This window comes from Sabethes cyaneus, chromosome 2 (genome assembly GCF_943734655.1).
Source record: "Sabethes cyaneus chromosome 2, idSabCyanKW18_F2, whole genome shotgun sequence".
Taxonomy (NCBI): domain Eukaryota; kingdom Metazoa; phylum Arthropoda; class Insecta; order Diptera; family Culicidae; genus Sabethes; species Sabethes cyaneus.
The window spans coordinates 193,328,822-193,349,910 of NC_071354.1; the positions used below are offsets into that span (position 1 = coordinate 193,328,822).

Sequence of the window (21,089 nt, forward strand, 5' to 3'; positions counted from 1 at the left end):
TCCAGAATGAGTGCGCAGTACGAGTTGCCGAGAACTACGCGCGCGTGCTAGATGAAGCTCTACCTTCCTCTGTGAAGATAGGTGCTTCGAGTCTAGAAGACGAATGGAGCAGGATACGCTCGGTCGTGAATGAGGGTATGGAGAAACCGCAAGTGCACGAAATGACTGGTTTCATAGTGAATGCCAACAAGCAATGGACAAGGAGAACTTAGCTAAATAGGAGCCAAGGAGAACTTGGCTAAATATCGACGAGCGTGGAATGAGTTGACCACGATCCTGAAGAGCAAAACGTGCCAGTAGGAGAGCAGAGATCGTGAAGTGCTAAAACAACTATTCCTGGCTAATGACATTCACAAGTTCCATAAGAAGGTGACCCAATCTCATAAAGGATACACTCCGAATCTTGATATGTGTAGGGACGAGGAGGGAAGGCTGGTCATAAACGAGCGCGAGGTGGTCGACAGGTGAAAGCAATTCTTCGATGGGCATCTCAAAGGCGATAAAGAGATAGAAAATTGAACGAAAGTTAACTTAGGAGTACGTACAAATGATAGCAGCGAGCTGGTTCCCGATCTTGAAAAGATCCGATGAGAACTCGCTAACGAACAGCTAAAGAATAATAGGGTCATCGAAAGAGAACCAATTCTCAGCAGAATTCCACAAAAATGGAAAAGAGTCACTAACAATGGTGTGGATTGTCCCATTTGTAAATGGGGCGAGCGGCTCGATTCTTTAATAATCGCGCCAACGCTGATCAACGCCGCCTACAGGGTGCTCTCCCACATTTTGTTACGTTCTCTATCCCCATTAGCAAGAGAATTCATAGGACAGTATCATGCGGGCTTTATGGAGGTCCATGCTACCACGGATCAAATTTTTACTCTCCTACAAATCCTCTAGGTCTAGAAATATCGGGAGTACAACGTGCCCACGGATCATATTTTCGTGAACTTTAGGACAACATACGATACAGTCGAGCGCGAATAACTATGGCAGACAAATTTCCTTTACATACCATTTTCACATCATTATTAGAAACCTTAGGACGGTGGAGGCAATTTACGCCAGATTAAAAACGGAGGCTAGGAGGATAGGGTTACAAATCAATGCGTCGAAAACCAAATATATGGTAGGAAGAGGCTCCAGAGAAAGCAACGTTTGCCTTCCACGGACTATTGGGGCCGAAGAACTGGAAGTGGTTCATGAGTTCGTATGTTTGGGATCTTTGGTCACCGCCGACAATAATACTAGTAAGGAGTTTCAACGACGCATTCAAACTGGAAATTGAACCTACTTTTCACTCCGCAAGACGCTTCGATTAAGGAGCATACGTCGTCGCACAAAGCTGACTGTGTACAAAAGGCTAATCATATCGGTCTACGGACTTGAAACAGTAACTTTGGTTACGGAAGATATACGTGCATTTGCCGTATTTGAACGAAAGGTGTTGTGGACTATTTTTGGAGGAGTACAAACGGATAATAGCGTAGCGTACGCGCATGAACCACACGTGGCAGACAATACCTGGCGAAAGTTGGGAGTTTACAGTGCGACGCCCACGTCGCAAGATTGCCGGACGACTGTGCAGTGAAATCCATTCTCTTCAAGAACCCCACCGGCATCAGAAACAGAGGGGCCCAACGCCAACGTGCTAGATGACTCGACCAGGTTGAAGCCGGCTTGTGTGTGTCGAGACGCTCAACGAATTGGCGACGAGCAAACCAAGACTGGATACAGTGGGGAAGAGTTCTTGAAAGAGCTAGAGAGACCCCAGCTCTATGATGCTAAGTGAGAAGTAGGCCTTACTTTGTTATTCTCACTTAAATCAAAACTTATTGAAATTTTAGTGCTATTTAGATATCTGAGCGACATGCCCGCATATAGGCAATTGGTGTGCGCCGCCTAGCACACGATGGGACGATGGCTGCAAATCGTAATTGTAAAATGTAATGCGTTATAACCGTAAAGAACTCTTCACATGCACTCACACGTGCGCAAGATTTTTGGGAAAACATATAAATCTTTAAAAACGAATCAAAACCTTAATGAATACGTGTCCAATTCATCAAAGTTTAACAAAATTTGTATTAAATTGTGTTTAATATATCTACGTAATGCAGAGAGAAAGTATTAACACTGACGAACTGACATGACACATAGAAGAAAATCCTATAAAAACCATCGTCCTACAATTTTGCTTGCACACTAGTACCCTCTGTTAGACATGTTGCGGAGTAGCTTGCATTTGCAGGGTTTTATGCTGTAGGGTTTTTACATTTGTATGGTTTTATAATGAAAACACGAAACAAAACTCGCGCGCCGCGGTGTGGTCATGTTGCGAAACATGCTGTTTTAAACAATGAAAAAATGGTTTTTGAATGAACGATGGAATTAACGCGAGTGTCTCGTCTGTTTGTCTGTGGTATTAATTCGGCAACGCTGCATTGATAATAGCAGCCGCGTAAGAAACCACGTGTAGTTTGACAGATAACTGTTTTTAGTTTTACTATCGAGCAATTAGCGGACTTGCAATCAAAAGACGGTGCAACTAAAGGATGTGCAATTAATGCACGAGATCCGTAGAGTAGGGCGGGGCATAAGTGCGACGTTTGAAGTTGTCATCAATTTTCGTGAGATATAAAGAAGAATGACAACATAATATATTTTATAGTGATGCAGTAACTCAATGTCTTCACATTCAACTATAAATCATCTGCGGTAATAGTGTTTTGCAAAATAAATTCTTCTTTCTTCTGATCAAGTGCAGATTCGCACTTTTACCCCACTAGCAGGGCAAAAGTGCGAATACCGCGGGGCAAAAGTGCGAATACCGCGGGGCAAAAGTTCGAAGCTAGAATCCATGAAATTAACCCAGCAGAAGCTAACAAAACCATATTATCTCCAATCTCTGTTATGTTTCGGTAAGGAATATTCTCAATTTGTACCTTTTCTATTTTGCGCTGGTGTATTGCAGCGTCCGTTATATCGAAACTTTTCCAAACGTTTGTTTTTTGTTTCATCAGCGGAAACACGTTGTTTTTCTTCGGCCAACATCTGTAGATCACACAGTTTTCTACAGATCTTTTATTTCTAGTAACTGTAATATAGTGCCTAAAGCTGTATATAATTAGCTATACATTTTTGCCTCGTCCATGGATCGCACTTTTGCCCCGTCCGTGAATCGAACTTTTGCCCCGCTAGGCGCTTGACGGGGTTAGATTAAATTACGGAGAAGCGAAATATATTTTGTAAATTATTTTCGCCGTATTTTCAAAACAGATATGTGAGTGATGTAAAACGCTGCTACAAATTTTCAACAAGTAATATCCTCCTGTTGATATCGTATTTGCCGTATAACGAAAAATTACATCAAAACCACCCTAAAATAACATTTGCACATAACTCAGCAACTACGGTTCGTAAGCAACCAAAGTTTACGTTAGATTCAAGCTGTCAAAGTAGTCACCCATCCATACCAATGTTGAAAATTTACTCGGAATCTGCACCGATAAATCATTGAATCGCACTTTTACCCGCATCGCACTTTTACCCCTCCTTACTCTATATGTTCCAAGCGATACTACTTGAAGCGAAGACACAAATCACACGCACACAAATTGCCCATATACGGCGTGTTGCTTGTCGCTTATCACTCCGTCCGTAGAACGGTCCGTAACGGCGACACAGTAGTGGACTAGAGTGACTATATGGCGACAATGTCAAAATTGGAATGATAATTATCTGTCAGTGTCATTCCAATCGAGCAGACGACCTATCCAACGCGTATTCAAGAAAGAGAAAGAAAACTAGCATTGCATACATTTGGGATGACATGTCGCCACTCTGTATATAGTCACTCTATAGTGGACAGAGGCGATATGCCGATGAATCTAGGAGCACTTGCAGATGAAGACCATTTCCCGACCATAAAACGTTGACGAGAAGCCACTCCCGCTGATATCGTGCAATTACTGAACGAGCTAATTATTCACTAGGGTGGGAAAGCTCTGGCTAGCGTGGTGCTCTGGAGATTTACCATCAGGAATAGAGAGGCCCAATGCCAACGTGCTAGATGGCTTACATTTAAGTTGCCTTAAATGCTAATTTGGCAAAGTATCCGGCTAGTTTACTGCTAGCCCTCTTATAGAGAGGAGGAGGTGGCGCGTTTTCCGGAGAAGAAGACTATTGAGCACTTCCTACAAGCTACTGTCTCAAATATTCTGCTGCTACCTATCATCAATAGCACAATAATTCAATCGGACGAGGTGAAGAGGTGGCAAGGCACAAATATCGGCCAAGAATCATGGCAGAAAATCTTGCCTATTTTGGCAACCGGAAGACACTTTGGTCTAATAAAATTTATTGCCTTACGAAGTTGACTATCTACAAAACACTCATAAGCTCTATAGTCCTCTATAGCCACGAGATAGCGACGTGGAGGACAAATGCCTTTGATGTCTCTGAATGAAGGAGTTGCGCATCTCGGTGCAGTGCAGCTGGACAACGAAACGATGAGAAAAGGCATTTCATCAGCTGCATTGGGAGAACCACCTAAATCCCTGAAGAATGTTGGACGACAGCCCAGAGACAACTGCCTATCTATAACTACACGACAAAAACGAGGCAAAGACGAATACGGCGGGCAAGATTGATCGACTAAGCGGAATACGAATTGCAGACCCTGTGTAGAATAAAAGGCTGGTGGCGAATATGATCCCCGCTTAAGCAAGTAACCACTTTACAACCACTACGTTTCCCGAGTGTCGTGAAATCCATCTAACTTTTTTAACTGTGAGAGGGTTCAACCCATGATTAGAAAAGTGCAGCACCTACGGAATGAAAGGTGATATTTCAACGACTAAGAAGTACTTACCGGATGACTTCGATTTCCTCATCCTTCTCGAGCAAACGGCGTTCGGTATCGTGACGGAATTGACCATATTCGCCAGCCAAAGCTTGAGCACGCTTTTCTTCGGCTTTGCGTCCCTAAAAGTCAACGTATATTAGGCTTACTGTACACAATAACAAAAACGTACGCAAACTTACAGCTTCGGCTTCCTTGTAGGCTGCGGTCAGCTCTTCGCGTTCATTCTCCAGACGACGTAGCTCGACTTCATAGTCATGAAGGCGACGTGTCAGTTCGGTGACCGAGCTACGGGCCTCGTGCAAATCTTTCTGCAACTTGTTGTTGTCCCGGGACAGCTGGTCTTTCTGTTCACGGGTGGCGTCCAGTTCGTGGCTCAGGCGCTGATAATCTTGCGTTCTCTGTCTTAAATCGCGCTGTGACTGGTCGTACAGGGTAATGGTTTCCTCCAGGCGGGTCTTGATTTCGATATTGGTTTTCTCGAGAATTTCGATACGTTTGGTGTATTCGCGAATGCCATTGTTGGCTTTCTCCAGGTCGATGATCAGAATTTCGATTTCGCTGGACAGACGACTCTTCTCCTTTTCCAGCTTGTTCAATCGAACCTGGAGGGATTCGATGTGCTCTTCCGATTCCTGGATACGAATAGTGTATTTACGGCGAATTTCCTCACACTCTTCGTTGCGAGCCATTACTTCGGCTTCGTATTTCGACTTGAAGGTTCCGGCTTCCCCATTTGCTTTCACCAGTTGTCGTTCCAGATCCATACGAGCCTCCGATTCCTCTTCCAGCTGCAACCGAACCGACTCCAGCTCGGTTTCGATCTGGTGCAGTGTTGACTCCAGCAGCGAACGGCGGCGGTCATCCTCTTCCAGGCGGCGTCTGGCTTCGTCAAGCTGTGAGTTGATCTGGGTCTTGGAGAAACTGATGCTTTCGATGCTGATCTTCAAGTCCTGCACTTGCTTAACCAGATCGATGTTTTCCTGGGATAGACGAGTTTTGTGCGAGGTAATGTCCACAATGGTGCGGTTCAACTCTTCGATGCGAATGTTCAGTTCTGTCACCTGCACTTCCAACTTTTCGATCGTCTTAATACTGATGGACTTATCTTTGGACACGCTCTCGATCTGGGACAGCAGCTCGTAGATTTCAGCCTGCAGTTTGGATTTCTCTTTTTCGACCCTACGGAAAAGAAGAGCAAAATTCAAATTTGTAAACAGACCTTCAAAATTTGGGTGTAGCCTAAGCTGAGTGGAAGAATACTAAGGGGAAGTCAAGCAACAAGTCGGAGTGTTGCATAACTGTCGAATCTACCTAACAGTCGTGACAGTAGCGTCGTCGGTAAAAGTCTTAACAGTTTGAACATTAACCGGATTAAACGCAGTTGTATCTGTATCCTATAGAGGTGTAAGCTGACCACTTTAAAAACGCGGCTATATTTATACACAACGGCTATATTTAGGCTCAAATTTTATTTTGTGCGGAACAGCACTCTCGCAGTGTTTTGTTTATATTATTTTTTCTCCGCACAAGGTTGTAATGATTGTGATGATAATGATCGTCATCGTCACTTTATTAATCCATCCAAAAGAAGCTAACCGCGGCTCGGTTGGAAGGAAAAAGAGAAATTCATTTCAAATCAGACGGTGTTCCATTCCATTCGGGTTGGTGTGAAACATCTTATAGCATGTTTATTCATGTGGTTTACTTGAAAAAGCTAAATACAAGTGTGACGTGCGCACTGGATAGGTGGGTTGAGAAGACAAATTTTATTGGAGCTATTTTGAATGTTTCAGCGGTACTGCAATATAGTTTTTACTTCTCGTTCCAAACGAAATGAGTGACAGTCCCTTTGAGTATAGTTGAAATTTTCCCACCTACTTGCTAGCTACTTATGGCCGGTCTCGTGGGCGTGCAAGATAGCGTACAGTAAATCTGGGTTAGAATGATGAATGATACATTGCAATGGCTTGCGGCCCAGTTGGTCGCTGTCTGCGGGTAAAACTATTTTTTGCACACCTTTGTTTCGCCTTGGTTAGGGATTCGATTTGCTCGTTAAAGTCGTTGACGATTTCCTGGTGCTTTTTCTTCAGAATGTGGGCGGTTTCCTCCGATTCCAGGTGCACATCTTCGAGCAGCTTGCGCAGTTTGGTCAGTTCGACGTCGCGTTTGCGGTTGATTTCCAGCTACGAAAAGGAACGAAAATGGCACATTTAATTGCGGGATGTTCGAATACCATGGCGGCACCAAGTTTGCAACTAACCTGACTTTCAGCACCACCCTCTGCCTCATCAAGGCGCTCTGACATCTGGATTACTTGCACGCTGAGGTCGGCTTTTTCGCGTTCGATCTACAATTGGACAAGTAAAAATCTTCTATGAGTTACGTGGATAGATTTTTTTGAAAGATGGCCAAAAGATCATAAATCAATCATTTAATTTTAGCATATTTTTCGATGGATAATAATATATTAGCACCTAATTGTCTAACAGCAATACTATTTTGAATTTTTTTTCCGGCGATAATTATATATTTGCCATTGTATATAACAACTAGCTGAGTACCCGATCTTACTCGGGACCAATGACACTCTGTTACCCATACAGACGTTAGTCACACGGACGGTTTCCGTATGTAATGATACCAAAAAGACCATAATGAGTGTTTATCATAAAGGACGAGTTCCAAAATTTACGATTGCCACGAAATGTACGTTTACCACAATTCATATATTTGACTACAACCCGACCATTGCAAAAGAAAACGAATATGAATTCCATAGACGGCCTTCCACCGATTAGTCTGTTAAGTGGAAGGCATTCTAAACCCCCTTAGAGAAGCTCAAGGAGTTAGCACTGCTCTAGTGAGAGTGTGTGAAGAAATGGCTGGTTGTCGATGAAAAGCCAAAAGATTTTCAAAAGCATTCGACACGATTTTTGTGTATCAAACTGGCATTAATTTCATTATACGGTGGTAGCTCATTCGATTCTATCTTACAGGAAGGACTCTGTGTTTTACGGTAATGCCCAATTGAGTAAACTGGTTAAAACATCAGGTGTGCCATAGGGGTCTGTTCTCGGTCCTCTACTTTTCTTAATATACATCAATTATTATTATTAATATACATCAATACAATTCACCCAACGTCCTACGGCACTGCAGTGTGGAAATGTTTGCAAATAATGTCCAGCTGATTTGCATCAGTCCCAACCTAACATTAGAAGAGTCAATCGGACTTATCAATCAATGTTTTTTTGTAGTTGTAGCTAGCGGTAGCGTGTAGCTTCGTCTTTATTTAGCGAGCGGTAGCGAATTAGACAACAAGAGTCTGCCCGGTATTGTCAATTTCCCACCCTTTCGTACGCGATGAATTATAACCGTCGCGGGCGAAACCGTCGCCAGAATCGTCGCGGGGGCAAATATCGTTTATTTTGTCAAGTAAATCAATAGCTTACGTGCTAGACAAGCATAATATATCCTTATAACTTACATACAGCCAAGCAGATTCTTTCTGCGACGATTTCAAGCTATAAAAAAGTGAGCAGCGCGTTTTGTTACCAAAGAAACGTCAATATTTTTTGAAACGATGGTTCTGCAATTGATGAAGGGACGGTAGGGGAAAGAAATGAAAATTTTTGGTGAAGGTGGGGAAGAGCGGAAAGGAAAGGGGGGGGGGTGAATATTGGTAGCTACGCTTGACAAGTAGTCATTTTGACTCCTACCTTTTGTCCAATGGAAGGTGCATGAGTCGAACCAAGCTATAATCTGAGATTATAACCGGATTCGAACTCACAACACCCGCCAGGGCATGTGGTTCGCTGTAGAGTGACTATATACAGAGTGGCGACAAGTCATCCCAAATGTATGCAATGCGGGTTTTCCAAGGTTTTTCTTTCTCTTTCCTGCATACGCGTTGGATAGGTCGTCTGCTCGATTGGAATGACACTGACAGATAATTATCATTCCAATTTTGACATTTTCGCCACTCTGTATATAGTCACTCTAGTTCGCTGGTACTTGTACCTTTGAACCATAGAGGCGCTGGACAAAAGGAGACTGCAAAATCCACTTATCGAGATAGCGACGCGTTTGGTTGGGTTATCGACACATATTGTGCCTCTTCCTACATCAACTGCAGATTACCACCGAGCGAGAAGTTTAAATTTAAGTGGTTTTTACTAACAGGACGACGACACGACACTATGCCGGCCCTTACGACTTGCAAGATACTGCACATGACGTTGTTCGTCTGTCAGCGTGTGTTAGCCGCGTTTCTCGGCGCGGGTGTTGTGGGTTCGAATCCGGTTATAATCTCAGATTATAGCTTGGTTCGACTCATGCACCTTCCAGCATTGGACAAAAGGTAGGAGTCAAAATGACTACTTGTCAAGCGTAGCTACCAATATTCCCCTCCCCCTCCTTCCCTTTCCGCTCTTCCCCTCCTTCACCAAAAATTTTCATTTCTTTCCCCTACCGTCCCTTCATCAATTGTAGAACCATCGTTTCAAAAAATATTAATATATATGTATGACCGCATTTCAAGGTCAAGACTAAAAACTTGAGATTAGACCAAAGAAACGGGCAATATAATGCAATCAACGTTTTCTACAAACATAGTTTTAGCGAGTCCGAACCTAAATTTTGTTTCGAATCAAAAATTGAGAGCTTTTTCAAAATATTCTTCCTCAAGTAGCACGTTTCTCAAAACTGGTAGTTCTTTAGCCTTTACGTCTTTTAGCACACGACGTTTTTCGAACTCCACCAACACTTACGGGTTGACTTAATTTTAGAAACATCTTGTATCGCTTCCCCCGTCAGTTGTAGTGAACAACCAAACGAAACATTAAATCTAACTGGTTTTCTGACGGGACGACGAAAACATATATTATTTGTATTTGGAGATAAAGCCATGGCTTCTTCGACAAACTTGTAGAAATTTTAAAAGCAAACAACTTTGCTGAATAAATGAAAGTGCAGTTTCTATCGGGTGCAGAGTTATAGAATTTTCTCTGTGGAAGCTCCTTAAATTTAGTTTTAATACTAACCGACTGTTAGTTGCATTTTACAAAATTACATTGTTCTAAATAATTATTGATGCACTCAAAACACATGTTTTTGCATAAGACTGCAACTCTCAAGAACCTTTCCTTGCCAAACTATAGAATATTTAATTTTTACTTTTCCTACTCTTCACGAACCTATAAGGTAGAATGGTGCAAATGAACACTCGAGCGAGTATGAGGAGCACAGCATTCAACGCTTACGTAACTGCTGCAAGCGTACGACAAACACCTGCCGTTGCTGTGTGCGGTCATTCTGCTACCTCACACTTGCGAACGCCCAGCCTCGTAGTGTCTCTCTGCATAGCTCGCTCACGAGGTAAACAACTCGTCCTCGTGAGCAGTCAGCTATTCGTGAGGTCTAGCGGCACACTGGGATACAGATTTTGCATTACTTTTTACATAAATACATACTTACAAGAACTCTTCGCAGTGCATGGATAAATAAGAATGAGTGCCCGAAAGGGATGCTTGTGCCGGCGTGTTCGTTAGAAGAATATGTACGCGTGTGTGAGAAAATTAGACGCGTGTGAGGGGTTAGACAAAATGATCGAGACAGGCAAAATTTGAAAAAATTCAAAAGGCCATAACTTCTTGAAATAAAGATATTTTTAAATGAAACTAATTGTATCCGACAGAGAAATTTTTTCTAGTGTTGCCTGAATTTCAAGATTCGCCTTGGTCTCCTTTTCTGTGGATGGGAAAAAGCACACGCACACCCCAGCTAGCACCAACTCGTATATCAATGTACGGAAATTATCGTAAATATCTCCTAACAAACTCGAAATCGTAGCTAAAGCTGGATAAAGTGGGACCAAGTTGATTTTCTATCGTATATAATGATAATAACTCACATACATACGATTTTCTGCCCAAAATCGTATAGTAGTACGAAGCAACTCGCGCTTAATCGGATATTATCGTATATAAATACTTATATAGTCGTAACGCTCAGAATTATTCGTAATCACGTATATCGCCTCCAAAATAGTACGGATATGCCAATTTTGCGCATCAAATACGATTTATTAGCATGTATATCTGTACGTAATGCTGATTTCTATTTTTTTTTATACATATGAAAATGCTAGCTGGGACCTTCCATCTACTCGTCCGGCAGTTCCTCCTCCTCCTAAATCCTTGTAATTATCCGACTTCGAAATCATTACTAGAAAGTAGAAACCTTGGGATGGCGGAGGTAATCTACGCCAGACTAAAAACGGCTGCTAAGAGAATTGGGTTACAAATAAATGCACCGAAAACTGATTATATGGTAAGAAGAGGCTCCACAGAAAACAACGTTTGTCTCCCATGGGTAATGACTATTGACGGCCATGAACTGGTAGTGGTTGATGAACTCGTATATTTGGGATCTCTGGTCACCGCCGACAATAATACGAGTAAGGAAATACAACGACTCATTCAAGCTGAAAGTCGAGCCCTCTTTTCCCTCCACAAGATGTTTCGATTAAGGAGTATACGCTACCGCACAAAGCTGACGTTGTACATGAAACCTAATGATGAAACCGGTAGTCCCCTACGGACTTGAGTTGAGACAGTAGGGGAACTGTGGGTAAAATGAACAGGGGGGGTAAAATGAACAGGCAGCCAAATTCCCAGTAAACCGATTAAAATCTGTTCCAGATCAATAAGTATCTTCTCCTAGAAGTATTTCAAGCTGTTTAAGACAATATGTGGTGATCATAAGCTTTCCAATGTGAAAAAAAATGGAAAAAGTAAAAAATATTTGGAAAAATTTGACGCCGATGATAATTTCCACTATTAGTAAATAAGCTATTTTAGCGAAACAAATTAATTTTCGACTATTGGTATCATTCAGTGTTGTTTGCTTACCACTATCCTGCGGATCTGTCGAAAATTCCAAATGTTTTTATCAACTGTTTGTTTATAATAAACACTTGAAAACAATTGGTGTTTTGGGGGTAAAATGAACACCTCACTATGAGGGTAAAATGAACTGTGTGTATCATGATATATTATTTTCCATTTATCAGCAGCTACGAAATAATTACAATTCAAGCAATAAAAATGATTGAGTCTCTCGAAAAATGACGGAAAATGACCGAGTGCTGGAAAATCCTGCGAGCTAAAAGTCAAGCATTGTATGAACGTGACGAAGATACATTATGTTAACTGTGTGGAGTCCCATTTTAATTCCAACAGCCCTGTTGAATACCTACGGCTTATGTAGAACAATGATAATGTAAAATAATGTTTAATTTATCCAAACTGCATGTTAACTTTAGTTTTCTATGACATGTTCATTTTGCCCTCACTGCATGTTCATCTTACCCACATGAAAAAAATCAGGTTCGAATGTGACGCTTTCAAAAAAGAGGAATTTTTCATGACAAATAGTCCTATTTTGAGCATCTTTATATATTACTACGTGGAATATGAATCCAGCTTTCAATTCGTATAGTGCGATCAGCATTTGGTTGGTTCCTGGGGGAGAAAATGGCGAAATTGCTAAGGGTGTTCATTTTCCCCCCAGTTCCCCTACCATTATTTATGGAAGATATCGTGCACTTGCCGTATTTGAACGAAAGGTGTTGCTGCCAATTTTTGAGGGAGCACTTTGTTATAGCGGAGAGTGACGTGGGCGTTTGAACCACGAGTTGCAGACACTACTTGGAGTGATTCCCATTGTACATCTGGCGAATTTTGGGAGACTGCGGAGGGCCTGCCACGTAGCAAAGACGTCGGACGACTGTGCAGTGAAATCCGTTCTCTTCAAGAACCCAACCATGACCCAACATGCTAGATGATTCGACTAGGTAGAAGCCGACTTGCGTGTGTCGAGACGCTCAACGAATTGGCGAAGAGTTGCCCAGGAACGAGTACAGTGGAGAGGAATTCTTGATACGACTAGAGCTACTCTCTGCTGGTAGATGTAAGAAGTAAAAAAAAATTGATTTGAATAAAATCCTGGTTGTTGCAGTTATCTTGGTAAAAGCGATCTTTTCTCCTTTTGAAACGGGAGTGATGGACAAACGCGCAAAAGGTAGCCTAACCACGCCGACGCTTCCCGAATTCCAATTTATTCATTTATTATTACGTCAACAGGTAAATTTGATTTCACATCGTTGAATATTTAACAAATTATCCAGGAATAAGCTGGTAGGTCCGGAATCCGAACCAGGGTCAATTTTTGCATACTACCAACCACGATAATGTCTCCATGAATTTTGCACAATTCGTAACTGAAACTTATAGTTTAGTATTAAAAAGAATTTTGTCAATTGAAAAAGTAGACTATAATCTGAAACATTAAAATAAATCCATTTGGATTTATTTTGGTTTCAAAATTATATGTGGGGCGCTTCCATTGATGCTAGAAGAAAAGGGCATGACTAAGTTTATAAAAACATTAAGGACCAAAAACACCAAAAAAGTGGGACTCATTGCTATGTTTGTAATATTTTAGTATGTGGATAAACATTGATGAAATTTATACTGAAATATGCCTAGAGTGTGTAATAATGTTTGCGTTGGCAGAATTCCATCACAAGAGTTAGATGGTGATTGGTGATGACATCAGAGCAAGATCCACCAAAAAGTCAGGTGTGTCGTCGTGGAAAATTGGACTGCATCCCACAGATAAATCGCGAAATACTAATTAGACTGTGTCCCAGACGATGAACTTATTCAAAGAGTCCTCCACGATCTAGCGGTGGTCAGGTAACAATAGACAATCATAGACGGCTGGCCAGGTGAAGGCCAGGAAAATGTTGAGTCTGCTCAAGCGTCGGCCGAATCTTCCAATTCGTAATGTGGTAAAGAGGGCGGATGATTTCATCTGATTTGTAAAAAAATAAAGAAACGTATCTGTCTCTACTTGTTTAAGATCCGGAAGTCACTGAACCAGAACGACATCAAAGCACGTCAAAACCCACGCCAGGAAGCTGTACCGAGAGTGGTTGACGAAACCGAGATGCGTCGTGATGGTAGACGAGACTTACATCAAGATGGACATAAAGCAGTTGCCGGGGCAGGAGTTCCTGAGTAGATAACGAAGAGGAAGGTGGACAAACTTATTTTTTACCAACCTAACAAAACTAACCGGAACTTCGACCAATTGAAAAGTTTGGGCCATCATAAAGGTCACACTAGTTAAAACACCTAAGGTGTTGGAAAACAGAACGAAATCCTATAAAGCAATGAGGTAAAAACCCAATCATAATATTGTAGTCTGTTCCATGAAGGTTTGAAATCCGCCTTAAAATTAATTCTGACATTTTTCGAGGGCAGTCCTTTCACATAACGGTTAATTGAAAATTCATAAAATTGTTGTGCTAAATCCGAATGCGTGGTTTACAATGACTTTCAGTATGCTTGAATATATTACTTTGATTAAAGGTACAAAGCTAATCTTATTGCTTTGATATACTGCGTCTAAGAACCTGACCTATTGTCAATTAGATGTACTGCACGAGTGGGTCAAGTTCAAGGTCATGTCGTCACTACATTTATCCGGTGTTCTATCGCAAAACAAAAAAAGGCACCATAAACGAAAAACTTTGCTCTCGGCATCAGTCTTGTTTGGGTTGTTAGACTGTCGTTTCACTTATGATAATGCTCGATATGGTACAGTATGGTTCCGATTATATCAGCCTCCGATTATATCTACACCCCATTATATCTACTCCCGATTATATCAGCTTTTTCCGAATATGTCAGCCTCAAAAATAAATTTTTTGTTTGGCCTTTTAAAGTTATTTAATGATCCTTTTGAGGTCATATGAACAGCCAAATGAGTGTTTCAGGCGGCTTAGCCCTTTATGGACCAGCCTAAACAGTGCACAGTGGTTTAAAAAGCGAAAAACGCGAACCTGACGTTTTTAATAGGAAAACCCCGAATTAATCCACCTAGCGGCGTGACCTAGCCTTTCTACTGCCACAATAATCATTATTTAATTTCTCAGGAACATCTATAATTAACTTGACTATATTTTTAAATATCCGTTCCGTATTCCTCAAAATCCTTATTTGCCAGTAAAATTCACAACGTATTGCGTAGAATAATTATATTTTCTTTCCTTGGGTATTTACGCACCCAAGCGTCATTTATGTTATTTGATGAACACCTTATTTAGTTTTATAATCGGTCGGCCTTAACTTTTGGGTTTCAGAGCCACATACGAAACTTGTTTTGAACCGACAATATGAAATATGTGTTCATAGCAGATTTTTTGATATTTTTTTTTTGAGTGGTTTTAACCCAAAGGGTAGATTTTTTGATATTTTGATATTAATACCATGCGTTCTAAAGTTAGCATCTTTGAAAAACAAGAGTTCAGAAAAATTATTATATTTCGCTTTTGAAGAAAAAGGATATCTACAACAAAATGATTAATCTCAAAATTTTACTATTAGTTTGCTTGGCTTCAATTTTGCAACATATCTGAATTAGAAAAAATAACTGAATAGAGCATTAGATATGAAAAAGAGAAATTGAACTTTTTCTTAGCTGGCGCTCCTTCAGATAATTATTTTTGCATGAAAATCAAAACTTAAGCTTCTTTTGAATGTACTTTCATGAAAAGATACTCATTAACTTGATCACATCGTTTTTCCAATGTTAGAGGGTTAGGAAAATAAGATGAGGTCGAAAAATATTGCAAAAACTTCGCCATAAACATGCTTGAGAATGAGAAATATGATCGATATGATTTCCAGTGCTTGTTATTTTTGATTTATTTATTAAAACATGATACATGACATAAGACATCTGTCCTTTAAAATGTCACTAACGAAAACAAATCTTTCAAAGTTACTAGCGTGCAACGTTTAGTTCCTATTTTTCATATAACATTTCTAAGCTCTAGTATCTATGGATTGAAAAGAGCATCTATTAATGCGCAAAATTTGTATGAAATTTGTATAAATTTATTTTGAAAAATCAACTCACTAGTATTTTGATCCTATACACCACTATACTTATAGTAAGTAAGTAGTAAGAGGGAAATCCACCATCATTTCAAGGACTTGCCAGTGTATGTGGGTAGACTTACAGTAGATCCAAATTTGATTATCAAATGAATATCACACTAATGCTGTTATAGAAGGACCAAAAGGGGTTTGGCGGACCCACAAGCAGAGACACTTGTGCGCATTCCGGGGTTTTAAGATTTTCCTTCCAACATTAGGTTGATCCTATACACCACTATACTTATATACTTAAATTAACTGCTTTTCTCCGCTTTTTGCTTTCCGTGTACAATTGTGAGTAACAGCAAGTGAAGAAAATGACAATTGAAATCTAAAATCAAAGAAAAGAAAAAACTTTGCAATTGAATCCCGCTATTTAATATTTATTTGCGACAGATACGTAGTTCGTCTACGACGTGCAGGCTTCATCAGTGTCTTATTTCAAAGCGTATACGTATCTGTCGCGAATAAATATTAAATGGTGGAATTTAGTCAGTAAAAGTTTTTTTCTTTTCTTTTATTTCAGAGTTCGTATTCCACTAAGAGGCTTCAAAAACTTCTGACTATTGACATGTTTCTCACTTTTCTTGAATTTCATTGCAAATGGTCATCACATACACATACATACATACATACATACATGCATACATACATTTATACATACATACATTTATACATACATACATTTATACATACATACATTTATACATACATACATTTATACATACATACATACATACATACATACATACATACATACATACATACATACATACATACATACATACATACATACATACATACATACATACATACATACATACATACATACATACATACATACATACATACATACACACATACATCACACACATCTCATACATTGAATACAATCAACATTTGATTGATACGTTTTGATTTCACACGTTTTAACGGTTTAATATACGGTGCTTAAGTGTTAAAGTTTGAATAACTTTTGAATGAACCGTCCGATTTTCAATAACTCGGTTTCGTTTGATAGATCTCAGCAGTAATTTTCAAATAATCATAAAATGTGTGATGTTTTTCATTAAATTAATGCTTATATGTTACATAAATATGTTTTAAATACTATTTTTTCACATTTCTTTATGTAACTTTCAAACTACAAGTCCAATCGTCATGAAATTTGGAAGTTAAGGGTTTGCAAGACTCCTCTTTCATATGCAATCAATTTTGTTCAAATCGGTTAAGGGATCTATGAGATAATGAAGTCCCATATTTTTCGTATTTTTATACATAACTTTTGAACTAAAAGTCCGATCAGTATGAAATTCAATAGCGACCTATGGGACATCTAAACCTTTCATTTGACACTAAGAACGTTAAAATCGGTCCAGCCATCTCCGAGAAAAGTGAGTGAGATTAAAAGCGTTACATACACACACACACACACACACACACATACATACACACACACAGAAAATGCTCAGTTTTCGAAACTGAGTCGAATGGTATATAACATTCGGCCCGCAGGACCTTCTTTCCATTTCCGGTTTTCCAAGTGATTTCTATACCTTTATACTATATATTTATATAGTAGAAAGGCAAAACATAAATAAAATGCTATACTATCTATAGCAAAGTTGTTCTATGTCATCAAAAGCAACTTTTGGCATGAATGAATTCTTTTTTTTATTGCTATTTAATGTGGTTTTAACCAATTGGTCATTCACCACGCCAATGAATTCTTGATTAATCCACCTAAAAATGAGATTAAAACTTTATTATTTCAACGATTTGATAAAACAATATGGTTTCTTTGGCAAACTTGTAGGAAATAAAATTTTAAAAATCTTTGCCGAATACACTTTGGCTCTATCTCTTCAATTAAACGATCTACAACATTTTTTGTATGAACAACATAAAAACTAAATTAGCTATGAAGCGTTATTTGTGGACAAGCCCTTAAGGGTACATAAATGACTAAAAATTTTGAAAAAATAATTATTTTTTTATTTCAGATTTTGATTCTGCAATCTTTTCCGCTTATTTTGATACTAAATTTGTAATGATCCGACCACGGAAAGTGGCCGAAAAACGATCAAACATATAAGCATTCCTGTGCGGCGTGGAACAACTTCGGCGGAATAAAACGCCGCTCCTAGAAAACCACGATTTTCAAATTTTATGTACCTTTTTCTCAGAAACTACACAACGTATTGGAACAAACTTTTTTTTTATTTTGTTGGTAGTAGCTTGGCAAAGACTTTTATAACTTTTCAGTTTCGTAAACAAAACACAGTTTGAGAAAAACGAAAAAGAAGAAAAATAGATGCCTGAACAAATAAAATTTTGTCTTCTTTTTCTTTTTTTTCTAGCTGTGTTTTGTTTACGAAACTGAAAAGTTATAAAAGTCTTTGCCAAGCTACTACCAACAAAATAAAAAAAAAAGTTTGTTCCAATACGTTGTGTAATTTCTGAGAAAAAGGTACATAAAATTTGAAAATCGTGGTTTTCTAGAAGCGGTGTTTTATTCCGCCGAAGTTGTTCCACGCCGCACTGGAATGCTTATGTGTCCACAAATAACGCTTCATAGCTAATTTATATGAAGAGATACAGCTATGATGTCTTTGGCAAAGTTGTTTGTATTGACATTTATTATTTCTTTGCTGAACCCATCAAACTTGTATCTTGAATATGTGAGAAAATAAATCTCGTATTTCACTTTTAAGGGGCGAGACTCGATCATTTTTATTGCTTGAATTGTATCTAGCTCGAGGTAGCAGATAAATGGAGAATAAAACATCATTATACACACTGTTCATTTTTACCCCATAATGAAGTGTACCCCTAAAACAAATATTGTTTTCAAGTGTTTATTATAAACAAACAGATGATAAAAATATTTGGAATTTTCGACAGATCCGTAGGATAGTGATAAGTAAACCATACTAAATGATACCAATAGTTGAAATTTAATTTGTTCCACCAAAAAAGCTTATTTACTAATAAGGGAAATTACCATCGGCGTCAGATTTCAGCAAATATTTTTTACTTTTGCATTTTTTTTGCACATTGGCTTATGATCACCGCATAATGTCTCAAACAGCTTGAAATACTCCTAGAAGAAGATACGTAGTGATTTGGAACAGATTTTAATCGCCTTAATGGGAATTTGGTTACCTGTTCATTTTACCCACAGTTCCCCTGTAGCCAAAAGAGCAAAATTTGAACCAAAACGAGCGTGCCTAGCATGCTTTTAGTTATCTAGTCGAGCCTTAAAATACATCATTGATGGCATGGTGCCAGATAGACTACTGTTTTCGCAAGGTGGCAAATTAAAGTGAGACAATACAATTTTTAACGAGTAATTAAACATTTTTTGTAGAAACTGAACATCTAATTAGAAGTATTGCAATGCATTGTGTTGAAAAAAATCAGTATGATAATCTTTAAATGCTGTGAATTATTCCCATAGACAGAAGAGCAGCCAGCTAAACTTTGACAATCTTAGCCCAATTTAATGATGTTGGATTGTTGACTCGGCTTAGTTCACGGGAGTTAACGAAACTACTGTCAGCGGATTATGTTATAATCCGTTATGTAATGCTATTGTTATAGGGATTTGAAGGCGCAATGAATATTTTAATTAAAACTCATAACACCAACGGATAAAAGTGTGGATAAAAGTTTTGAAACACGTTTGGGTTTTCAATAAACACATGAGTTTACATCTAAACGTAATTACGGATTATAATAAAAAGTAAAAATATTTTAATGAATGTGGCAGTTGAATATATGAGTTACATAGAGTCTTGGGAGCTCTGATTTATCACCTCCACAATTTTTTTTTGATGCTAACACGTTAATTTACAGTAAGATTAAGAACTATCAAATTTTTGAAGCTACTCTTCAAATAAAATGTATTTGCAAATGCAACATTAGAAGCAAAATCAATAGGAGCATTCGAAATATATTGTTGCAAATCCCACCTGAAAGTTTGTAGCGAAGATGCACACACTTACGGACGCTTGCGCAACTGTTTGACATTTTCTCAAATCTAACTCAGGTGAAACAAAATTTTCCTGTCGCCACCGAGTTTTGTACCAAGCTAGGGTCTATATTTAGAACACCACTGCGAAACTGTGAACTGCGTAAGAGCTTACATTTTCAAAACCATGGAAAATTGCAGTCAAAGATTGCACGTAGCTACCTACCGACTGCACTGATGCTTTTGTTGTTCAAAGCGGATGCAGCAGACGGGTCTAATTGTTTCGAGAGGTTTTTAGTTGCTACCTCGTGTGAGTGTTCTTTACAAAATATTTGAGCTTTGTTTTTATTAGCCTCAATAACCATTGCCTGCATGTTTAATTTAATGGAGTGTGGAACTAATTCTCACACGTATTTTGTTTGAAGTGCGGAATAGCATTTGCAAGCATAAATTTGCTGTTGATAGCTTTTATTCAGTGACGGAAAAATTCTGCAGTAGCATGTAGACTGTGTTCGAAACAAAAAACAAAAAATAAAAATAAAATTAGATAGCATTATTAACAATTGGTTTCCAATTATAACAATCGTAATAATTTCAAAATTTATTTCAGTTTGAGAGCATCTTGCCGTGTAATAAATAGCACAGCACAAGCAATTCGTTTTCACTCAAAGTTATTCAATCGCTTTTGTCCAACTATTCATCACTGTCTCGTGTTGTATTTTTTGTTCAATAATGAAACATTTGAGTATGCTGTGTAGAGGAAAGTTGATGATGTGCCATTCATAACATAACGCTCTAAATAGTGAGGTGGTGGTTATTTGGAGCGCCTCTGCTCTATTTTGAATGTTTTAGCAGCATTGATGCCGCGCCGTGCTGCCACGTTGGACAAACTGGCTTATTTTTAGGTCATGTTTCTTAAGTCTGCAGGATTCGTCCGTCCATGGCGTGTCAATCAGAAGCTTAGTCTCGGTGGTCGCGAACGGCAACAGCAACCAGCGACATCGTGAGCAAATTACGAACCGCTCAAACGGCTGCCGGTATATCCATTCAGCGAATGATGATGGGTTTTAAAAATAGGTTTTTATTTTCAAGATAATGTTGTTTTTCACACTCAAGTTTGTCGGAACTCTCTCCTCGGTTCTTCGCTCTTGTTGGGCATAGTTATAGTCATAGTCATAATACGTTCTCGTCAACCGAAAAACCCACCAGACAAGAAATAATAATGCCGCAAATCAACAGG

At 39.1% G+C, this 21,089-nt stretch overlaps 1 protein-coding gene across 1 annotated transcript in view; it reads right to left on the reverse strand.

The window, feature by feature from the left end:
* LOC128733460 (paramyosin, long form) overlaps positions 1–21,089 on the reverse strand; it is a 56,461-nt gene that overhangs the window by 23,578 nt on the left and 11,794 nt on the right. Inside the window, exons 3-6 of the mRNA XM_053827057.1 lie at positions 7,128–7,214; positions 6,884–7,050; positions 5,047–6,046; positions 4,874–4,986 (exon numbers count right to left, since the gene is read on the reverse strand). Of these exons, the coding sequence (XP_053683032.1) occupies positions 4,874–4,986; positions 5,047–6,046; positions 6,884–7,050; positions 7,128–7,214 (1,367 nt within the window). The remainder of the gene's footprint in view (positions 1–4,873; positions 4,987–5,046; positions 6,047–6,883; positions 7,051–7,127; positions 7,215–21,089) is intronic.